At 41.3% G+C, this 10,813-nt stretch overlaps 3 protein-coding genes across 3 annotated transcripts; 2 read left to right on the forward strand and 1 right to left on the reverse strand.

Moving 5' to 3' along the window:
- The first annotated feature begins 1,519 nt into the window (after nt 1-1,519).
- Nucleotides 1,520-3,430, forward strand: LOC118403272 (zinc finger protein 883-like). Its single transcript, XM_035801919.1, has one exon. It carries the CDS (start codon nt 1,616-1,618, stop codon nt 3,428-3,430), a length of 1,815 nt encoding a protein of 604 aa, XP_035657812.1. The 5' UTR covers nt 1,520-1,615.
- A 13-nt stretch (nt 3,431-3,443) lies between these two features.
- On the forward strand, nt 3,444-7,416 carry LOC118410348 (zinc finger protein 665-like). Its single transcript, XM_035812011.1, has one exon. It carries the CDS (start codon nt 3,610-3,612, stop codon nt 6,073-6,075), a length of 2,466 nt encoding a protein of 821 aa, XP_035667904.1. The 5' UTR covers nt 3,444-3,609; the 3' UTR covers nt 6,076-7,416.
- An 884-nt stretch (nt 7,417-8,300) lies between these two features.
- LOC118403288 lies at nt 8,301-10,617 on the reverse strand. Its single transcript, XM_035801942.1, has 5 exons — nt 10,491-10,617; nt 9,995-10,158; nt 9,303-9,494; nt 8,675-8,950; nt 8,301-8,411 (listed from the first exon to the last, which is right to left on the reverse strand). Exons 1-5 carry the CDS (start codon nt 10,615-10,617, stop codon nt 8,301-8,303), a joined length of 870 nt encoding a protein of 289 aa, XP_035657835.1.
- Between the last annotated feature and the right edge of the window lie 196 nt (nt 10,618-10,813).

Genomic DNA, 10,813 nt, shown 5'->3' on the forward strand with positions numbered 1-10,813 from the left:
TCCAAGTCTGTTGGTTCATACTAACGTTACTGCGAGCTTAAATCAGGGATGTCAAAATAACTTTGGGGGAGTGGGCTTGTTATAGTTAGACCAAGGAGACTGGTTCATAATAGACTTTGAGTGCTAACACTTAGTAACAGTGTCACGCGTGTGTTTGTCAATTTGACTCGGAAAAGTTGCCATCCGTTGTAACGAATGCAGCAATTCGTTCAATGGCCGGAGTATACAGTCAGTGATTATTTTTTACGTGTGCACAAACAAAACACTGCGGGAGGACGCCTCCATCTGTACGTAAAGCCTCCATCATAATTCATATGATGATGATTAGTATTAGATTAGTCCTCAGACTACTAGTATGGGCATATCTTATCCATTCCTCCTTACAATTTGAGAATGAAAGCAGGATTCTTGTACGGCCCTGACCTGACATGAGATGAGAAGTAACGTTACACAGTCACATACACGTACAGCTAACATTACAGTCACAAGAAAGCTAAAATTTCCTACAATTGAATTCTTATTTCTGTGTACTTAAGTTCATCACTAACCCCTGAAGAGAGAAAAATTGCAAAAGCGTACCAAGCTAGGACACACTGTCTAGTGTACTAGTAGTAGCACTGATCAATTTTGATTAGAAGGTACATGCACGACAATATCTCACACTGTAAATGCATTTCTTAATATCCAAGGATGTTCTTCAGATGAATGTGTTAAAAAATCATTCATCAAAACTTGACCCTCTGGCAACCAGCGATGAAGCACCATGACTACATGAGTTAGAGCGTGAGACAAAGCGTGCCATGTTGCATGTTTTACTCAGTCAGTCACATGTATACAGTTGCATTTGTACATGAACAGTTATAATTACACTAGCTTACAGCATATTGCTACACAGCCATAAGTTGTTGGTTGGTTATCAATTCCTATTCAAATGATTGAGATTATCAATACATGTAAATTGTAAACTCGTTCAACATTCCAAGTGCACGTTCATAACTTCTAAGGTGAAGACACCTGGCTTGTAAACAGTTCTTGTCTCAAACATTGTCTAGATTTTCAGACAATGTCCACATTTCTATTGTTTATGTCTCAGGGGCCTTAGCCACAATTCATGCCACCCATGCATGTGTACCTGGAAATGTTAAAATGCTTATTACACATGATATTTTACCAAGCTTCTAAAAAATATGAATGGATACCAAATGGATACTGTTTGCTGAGGACCAAACAGTGATATCCGAACACCTTTGATATGCCAGAAACATATCTCTCTGTGACTAAAGTAAGAGCAGATGCACTTTGCACAAATTGTGTGCTTAATGAAAACATTGTGCTTCCTTCCTGAATGTTCAATGTTGAGAATATCCTTTCAGCAGACTGAGCCTACAGTTTGTTTTGCATACATTACTAGCAAAGCAGCAGCAATTTCAACAGAAACTAGATGTGGCCAATCCCAGGGGTGCAATGGAGACACAGTTTAAGGTCTAGTTATATTTTGTGAGCCTAATTTGTTTATGAGGGCCATTAATTAAGGCATCCTTTTATTTTTCAGACTTGAATAGTATTTTTTTTATGAATCGGACAAACATTGAAGCATTACCAAAGGAAACGTAAGATGGATCCAAGCCCAGTTGATAAGAACGGCAAGGAGCCTGTGTCATGCACACCTAATCACAGCCAGAGACATTTCACCTGGGAAGAATGTGACTATCAGGCAGAAAACGTGTGTGATATTCCTGTTCACAGTGGAATGCAATCTGACAAAGATATGTCTCAATGCGAGATGCCTGAGTATGCCTCAACCCAGAATGGCAGCTTGCAGCAACAAGATAAAGATAGCAAACTTACAGATGACAAACCCTACAGATGCCAGAAGTGTGAGTACAGGACTGATGTCAAGTCCAGCCTTACAAAACATCTAAGAATCCATACAGGAGAGAAACCCTACAAGTGCCACCAGTGCAGCTATGCAACAATCGGCAGTTTTCAGCTGAAGGAACACTTGAGAAAACATACTGGTGAGAAACCTTACATGTGTGGAGAATGTGGCTACAGGACAAATTTCAGGTCCAGCCTGACTATACATATAAAGAGTCATACCGGAGAGAAACCCCACAAGTGTAACCTGTGTGACTATACTGCTCTGAGGAAACACAGTCTGGTCATGCACATGACTAAACACACTGGTGAGAGACGCTATGAGTGCGACGCGTGTGGACATAGAGCATTTACCTTGGCAGCCCTGTCCAACCATCTAAAGACACATAGTAAAGAAAAGCCCTACAAATGTAACCAATGTGAATATACTACAGCCTTCCGTGCAAACCTGGCTGTACACATGCTTAAACATACTGGTGAGAAACCATACATGTGTGGGGAATGTGACTTCAGGACAGCTTTCAAGACTAACCTGTCTGCGCATGTGAAGATTCATAGAGGAGAAAAACCTCACAAGTGTAACCTGTGTGACTATGCTGCTCTTAAGAAAGGCAGCCTAGCCTTGCACATGACTAAACACACTGGTGAGAGACACTATAAGTGTGAGACATGTGGACATAGAGCATTTACCTCGGCAGCCCTGACCAAACATCTAAAGATACATAGTAAAGACAAGCCCTACAAATGTCACCAATGTGAATATTCGACAGTCTTAAGTGCTAATCTGGCTCAACACATGATTAAGCACACTGGTGAGAAACCCTACATGTGTGGAGAGTGTGGATTTCGTACAGCTTACCAATCCAACCTGTCTGTACATATGAAGAGGCATAGAGGAGAAAAACCTCACAAGTGCAACCAGTGTGACTATGCAGCACTAAAGAAAGCCAATCTTAAAGCACACATGCTTAAACACAATAGTAAAAGATCCTGGAACTGCGAAGTATGTGGATTGAATATGTCTACAAGGACAGCCTTGTTACAACATGTCAAGAAACATAAACAAGAGAATCCAGCAGACTATGGCCAAGTTGAGGACAAAGCAATTAAGTCCAGCAGTTACATGGTTGAACCAAATGATAGGAAACTCTCCATGTGTGGTGAGAGTGAGATGGCCACCACATCATCCCCATCACTTCAAAGTGTAGATGAACCTCAAAAGGGTGATAGTGGTGATTATGCTGCAGTTAACGAAGCCACCCTAAAAACACACCTGCAAGAATACAGTAAGGACAAACCCTACCTATGTGATGACCCTGACTTCTTTACATCTGATTCTGACAAGTCTAGTCAGTCCCTTCATGCAGGAGACCTTCACTTAAGAGACGATGAAGCAGTAGAAAAGACTGACTTGGACTTGCACATGCTTAAACACACTGAAGAGAAACTCTCCATGTGTGGTGAGAGTGAGACAGATACCACATCAACCCCATCACTTCAAAATCAAAGTGCAGACAAAACTCATGTTATGATGGTGATTATAGTACTGTAACAGGTAAAGAAGTCAAACTAGAGTCACACTTGCAAGGATACAACGGTGAGAAAGCCTACCTGTGTGATGACCCTGACTTCTCTACATCTGATTCTGACAAATCTAGTCAGTCCCGTCATGCAGGAGACCCTCACAAGTGTGGCTATACTGCAGTAGAAAAAGCTGACTTGGACTTGCACATGGTTAAACACACTTGTGAAAAAGCTACCACATCTTCCCCATACCTTCAAAGTGTATATGAACCACACCTGTGTGATGATGTTGATTATGCTACAGATAAAGAAGCCACCCTACAGTCACACTTGAAAGGATACAATAGTGAGAAAGCCTACCTGTTTGATGACCCTGACTTCTCTACATCTGACAAGTCTATTCACTCCCTACATACAGAAGACTCTCACAAGTGTCGCCTGTGTGACTATGCTGCAGTGGAAAAAGCTGACTTTGCCTTGCACATGATTAAGCACACCGGTGAGGAAAGCAACTTGTCTCAAGCATGCAGATATGGGGAAGCCCTGTCAAAACATCTAGTACAGAATGATGAAGAGCTGTGCAAATGCGACCTATGTGAATATTCTGCAGTCTATAAAGATAGTCTGGAGAAGCACATGCTTATTCACACTAATGAGAAGCCCTACATGTGTGGAGACTGTGACTTCAGGACAGCTTCCAGGGCCAACCTGTCTGCACATATGAAGATTCATACAGGAGAGAAACCTCACAAGTGTAACCTGTGTGACTATACTGCTCTGAGGAAACACAGCCTGGTCATGCACATGACTAAACACACTGGTGAGAGACGCTATGAGTGTGACACGTGTGGACATAGAGCATTTACCTCGGCAGCACTGTCCAAACATCAAAAGATACATAGTAAAGACAAGCCCTACAAATGTGACCAATGTGAATATTCGACAGTCTTAAGTGCTAATCTGGCTCAACACATGATTAAGCACACTGGTGAGAAACCCTACATGTGTAGTGAGTGTGGATTTTGTACAGCTTACCAATCCAACCTGTCTGCACATATGAAGAGGCATAGAGGAGAAAAACCTCACAAGTGTAACATGTGTGACTATGCTGCTCTTAAGAAAGGCAGCTTAGACTTGCACATGACTAAACACACTGGTGAGAGACACTATGAATGTGACACGTGTGGACATAGAGCATTTACTTCGGCAGACCTTTCAAAACATCTAAAGATACATAGTAAAGACAAGCCCTACAAATGTGACCAATGTGAATATACAACAGTGTTACGTGCAAGCCTGGCTGAACACATGCTTAAACACACTGGTGAGAAACCCTACATGTGTAGTGAGTGTGGATTTTGTACAGCTTACCAATCCAACATGTCTGCACATATGAAGAGGCATAGAGGAGAAAAACCTCACAAGTGTAACCAGTGTGACTATGCTGCTCTTAAGAAAGGCAATCTTAAAGCACACATGCTTAAACACAATAGTGGAAGATCCTGGAACTGTGAAGTATGTGGATTGAATATGTCTACAAGGACAGCCTTGTTACAACATCTCAAGAAACATAAAGAAGAGAACCCAGCAGACTATGGCCAATTTGAGGACAAAGCAAGTAAGTCCAGCAGTTACATGGATGAACCAAATGATAAGAAACTCTCCTTGGCTGGTGAGAGTGAGACGGCTACCATGTCTTCCCCATCACTTCAAAGTGTGGACAAATCTCATGACTGTGATGATGATGATTATGCTACAATTGAAGAATCCAACTTAGAGTCACTTTTGCACGAAAACAGTAGTGACAAAGACCAACATCTAGTACACACTGATGAAGGGCTTTACAGATGCGCCCAGTGTGAATATGTTGCTGTATATAAAAGTAGACTGGACAAGCACATGCTTACACACACTGGTGAGAAACCCTACATGTGTGGAGAGTGCGGATTCCGTACACTTTACAAGTCCAGTCTGACTGAACATATGAAGAGGCATATTGGAGAAAAACCTCACAAGTGTAACCTGTGTGACTATGCTTCTCTGCGGAAGGCCCATCTGGACTTACACATGGCAAAACACAGTGGTGAGAAACCCTACTCATGTGAGGTATGTGGATATAGAGCATCTTCTAGGCAGTACATTGTAGAACACGTGAAAATACACAGCAAAGAAAAGCCACACAAATGTGACCAATGTGAATATACTGCAGTCTGTAAAAGTAGTCTTCGCAGTCACATGCGAAAACACACTGATGAAAAACCCTACATGTGTGGACATTGTGACTTCAGGACAAAGTTCAAGTCCAACCTGTCTACACATATGAAGAGGCATATAGGAGACAAACCTCACAAGTGTAACCAGTGTGACTTTGCTGCTGTACAGAAAGCCCACCTGGACTTACATATGGCAAAACACGGTGAGAAACCCTATTCGTGTGAGATATGTGGATATAGAGCATATTCTAGGCTGTACATATCGCGGCATGTGAAAATACACAGGAAGGAAAAGCCACACAAATGTGACCAATGTGAATATGCTGCAGTCTGTAAGAGTAATCTTCGCAGTCACATGCTTAAACACACTGGGGAGAAACCCTACATGTGTGGAGAATGTGGCTACAGGACAAATTTCAGGTCCAACCTGGCTACACATATGAAGAGACATACAGTATAAGAGACATGCCTTACAGATGTGACCAGTGTAACTGATGGTGCTCGACAGAATGCTCACCGGGACTTACACATCGCAAAACAATGTGGACATAGAACTTCTCCCTCAGTAAGCCTTGCAAAATATGTCGAGATACAAAGTAAAGAAAGGTGATGTGACCAATGTGAGTTTGCTACAGTGCAAACCTGACTCACCAATTGCTCAAACACACTGGCAAGAAACCCCTACATGTGTAGAGAGTGTGAATTTTGTACCAAGCTCTGCCTATCAAGTCCAACTGTGGCAAATGGACAGGAAAAAACATGTGTAGCCAGTGTGACTTCCTGCACATGCTAGACACTGGTAAAAGGTCCTGGAAGTAAGAAATATGCAGACTAGATACTTGTTAGTGCCATTTTCAGCATATAGGAGGAAACAAACTCACAAGTGTGACTATGTTGCTCAGAAGACAGCTCAACTGGACGTATGCATGTGCCAGCACAATAGTGACAGACCCTAAGTACATGTACATGCCCATGTGGATATGTACAGGTCAACAGCCTATTGAGAATGGCATCTCAAAGAAAACATGAGTAAACAATTGAAAATAGACCATATAATAGTTGATAGTAGATGCAAAGGAGTGAAAGACTTTCAAAGATGTTATTTAGTAAGATGCCATCTTCATTAAAGCATGCAGTATTCTGGACTCAATATGACTACTCCATGATGAGAAAAGTGTATGTGATAACTTTGCTTGCTGTATGTTTGTTTCATTGCAATTTAACCAGTAAAAAATGCAGGTAAAATATATTCCTTACATAGGATTATAATGAGGTGGAACTGGGATGAGAGTAACATTTTAGATCCTTTGAAGTAAAAATGTATGTCCTCAACAATGCATAGATACAGAGAAGGGGGGGGGGGTATTTAAGAGCATTGTAGACACTCAAAATGCATTGTTCTTTAGGGTTGTGGATATGACTCCAATACTATCTCTCAGGAATAATAAGACGTACTGGTGTATTGAGGCAACAGGCAAAAGAGATAGATAGTATTACAGTTATAACAGAATTTTTGGAGTTAATGACACTATTGTGAGCACAAATATAACGTGTTAGTACATGTATTGTTAACCATTGATACAAGTACCTCAACTAAAACTCGATTGACCTATTAACTATTTATGCCTATTTATTGTTCTCTGCCACATTAGGATGGCATACTTAACTTATTAATCAAAACTAACACTATTTAAGTTATAACCTACTTTTACAATTGACTTCTCATATGTTACCATATTGTCAATTAATACCAATCTATTACAATAAAATCTTGGGAATTTTTCCAAGCTCATACTGACCATGAGATGATGTTTGATTGTTTATTCTTCTCAGTGGCCAAATTGTGGCCCTGTCAGGCCTCTGTGTTTATTTGAATTTTCCACTTCTTTCTGACATTGTGTTTTTGTAACTTCGTCTAGATCATGCTCACGTACACTTACCTTTTGGCGACGCCTCAGGGGCGACCCAAATGGTATATTATTGTGTTCGGTCTGAAGAAATTACACCGGCAATTGAACTCGGATCAATGGAAGGATCGAAAGTTTTAGACATATGAACTGTTCAAGAAGGTTCTTTATTTTTATTTGTGTTCTTCCGACATCATGCCCATTTAAAAATAATACAAAACAACAACAAACAAACAATACATTATTACAGACCTATTGTGTGGGCTATTGAATAGAATAGAATATCCTTGTACTGCTCCCATTCTATGTAAACCTTGACTCCGTAGACGAAACTGAATAGTCGATGGGCCCATCGTAAGCAGCTGTCGAATTAAGCAAGCTTTAGAGCATTTTAAACGCATTGGATTTGCAGAGACGGTATGTTACAATATGAACAGGACGAGCAAGCCGAGTATGTACATACATGGGTATTACAAATGAGATATTGCAATTGTTAACGAGAAGCTAATCCAGCTCAATGCTCATTGGGTCCAATGGATCAACAACGTCATTGCTTGTATCAGCCTCTACGTCGGAGTTCTCAACACCTTCCATGTCCTGTCCGTCCCCTTGTGTTCTTACACTGACAAACGACCCGTCACCCGCCGTGACCACAGTATTATCATCGCCTTCAACTACAGTTAAAGTTGGTGACATCGGTTCAGCACTTTGCTCTTCGGTTTCCATTGCCGTGAATACTTCTTCCTGCCATTCGTGTATGCCTGCACCGCTGTCGTCATCAGCAGCACTGGACACGCCGGATCCGGACATGATGACGCGAGAGCCATGCTTTGCCGAAGTACAGCGTCATTGGCTCTCCAGTTGGCAGCCACGCCTCTTTGGGCATTTCCTTTGAAGATAAAACGGTTTTGTAATGTTTCAAATTAAAAGACGATATGTACTTTTGTCGCTTAACTTTAGTCAGATTACTAGCTGGTAAAAAGGCATTTGACTTTTGTTTAAATATTATGTACATTATATGATAGTATCTTTTCTTGCACAGTTGTAAAGGTTGTTTTACGTATATATACCAAGCCTCGTTGCATATGCGAACGTTGTATAAGTAAATTTTCTTCAGTTAAGATTGGAATATCAGATTAACCGTTGGCTCACTTGTGTCAGAAGGCTTGGGAAGACGAATTCCTTGCCATTGTAGGAATGGCAAAGTTGGAATCTTTGCAGCAAGGTGATGACCAGCTCAGGATCTGACTTGTCCTCGAATACTCGGTAGATCTCATCTCTCGTTACAAGATCGTCTGCAGTTCTTCTTAGTCGCTCGACGAAGTTCTCAGGTGCAAGTGTCGGGCCGAAGACGTCTTTGCCCAGCCAAGAAGGCTTCAGGATGACGATGCTGTCGGACCTTGAGGCACTCTTACGAACCATAATGATCTTAAAGAAACAAGTAAGATATCTAAAAATGAACCCTGTTGCACGCTTTGACAGTAGGTAGTTTTGCGCTTCGTTTTGTTTTCTTCTATGATACTGTATCTATTTGACTTACATATACAAAACTGGTGCACAGATATATATATTTGTATAACTAAATACTGGAAAATCTTGAGTTACAAGTAGAAGCTCTTTGATGTTGTTAAAATGCTGCAAATATTTTATACTAACTTGCGATAGCAGAGAGTTCAAACGTTAAAAGGGAAAAGATCATTTGTGAAATGTTGTTGGTTGACCTCATTGTAACATTTATATATCACTTAACCAGGTACAGTTACGTTGGGAATATCATTACCTCCGCCTGATCGTGAAGATGCTCCGTTGACTTCTGCAGAAAGTTCTCTTCTACAGCAGGGTTGAACTCCTTCACGGCGCGTCTGTAGGTGTCCCAGTCCATCACAGGGCCTTTGGGACTGCATCTACTTTTGCACCACTCTGGCACACACTTGATGATCTCAGCACACAACTTGGGCATGTCTTGCTGCTTCTGTACACAATTATATACAGAACGGTGTTTTAGCTGCAATGCACATTGTCGTTATCATGGAAGCTGATCTATGTTGGTAGTAATCATAGTACAATGCTAAACTTTCTTCCAACACAAAAGTATATACGGATCACGATCAAGAAGTTTATAACGCCCACCGTCTCTCTTCAGTGGGCGTAATAAACTTCCTGGCACGTTTGACCAATTGCTGGCACGTATACGCAAGATCACGTATTGATAAGATCGCGTGTCTGTAACTCTCGCGAGTTTACATTCTGAAGTGATTGGTCATCAGTATTGATCCTGAAGAAGGTGACAGTGGTCGTTGAATTTGATCCGTGTACACTGTTGTGTTGGAAGAAAGTTTAGCAATACACGTTTTTGATCAACTATCAAAGCGTCGGTGGTAACATCATGTTACAGAACATCAACGAAGCTTAAAACCAGTGAACCTATATGATTATGTTTTCTAATTCAAGAAAAAGGAGGTTAGGACTCACTCGCAGCAGAGCCTCGTGGAAATTGTGGAGACACTTTTTCAGCTGCGTCATTTCAGAAGTTTGGGACCTCCGACAGTCCATGACGATGACCTGATCAGCTATGTTCAGGTGGGTCCTAAACATGCCGCTCATCTCCCTGAGAATGGTCTCAGCCCTTCTCCTGCCTGTAGAAAGTAAAATTCGTCTATATCCATAAAGGTAAAAATTGATAGAGATCAAGAAAATATATTTCCCTGACTTCTATTCCTTACCGAAGTAAGATACTTGAATTGTAAACAAATGACTGCCAAATAGCTCTACAAACTAATCTCAAGGTAGATCATACGGTAGCATAAGATGGTAAAAAAAGCTAGCAAGAGAGTGTAGCCGACCTAGAAGTGTGGTTTGGCTACCGGGGGTCCAAGCAGATCCCGCGTTAGCATAAGATAGTATCAAAAGCAGGCAAAGGAGTGTACCCTGCTTAGAAATATGCATTCGCCTGGAGATTACTACAAACCTTCCTTGTCCGTAAGCATGTCACCGTGAGTTGCCACGAGAACTACGTCCGGGCGGTTGGTAGGGTCCGCATTGCAGGCTTTGATGCTGCACAGCCACTGGTGGACCTTCGGAAAGCAAACATACATGTACATCAAAAGTTTCCAGAACATGTAAGTTTTGGATGTATTGCAGCCCGCTTTGGGCTTGCCTTTAGCAACATACTGCATTTGAATTTTTCAAGTGGTCGAGGTCCTGACAGATACAAACACATCAATGAACGTTTCATAGGTAATAAACCAACGATAGTGATTTACAGAATTTTAAGAATATACACGTCTACGA

This window comes from Branchiostoma floridae, chromosome 2, assembly GCF_000003815.2.
Source record: "Branchiostoma floridae strain S238N-H82 chromosome 2, Bfl_VNyyK, whole genome shotgun sequence".
Classification (NCBI taxonomy): Eukaryota; Metazoa; Chordata; class Leptocardii; order Amphioxiformes; family Branchiostomatidae; genus Branchiostoma; species Branchiostoma floridae.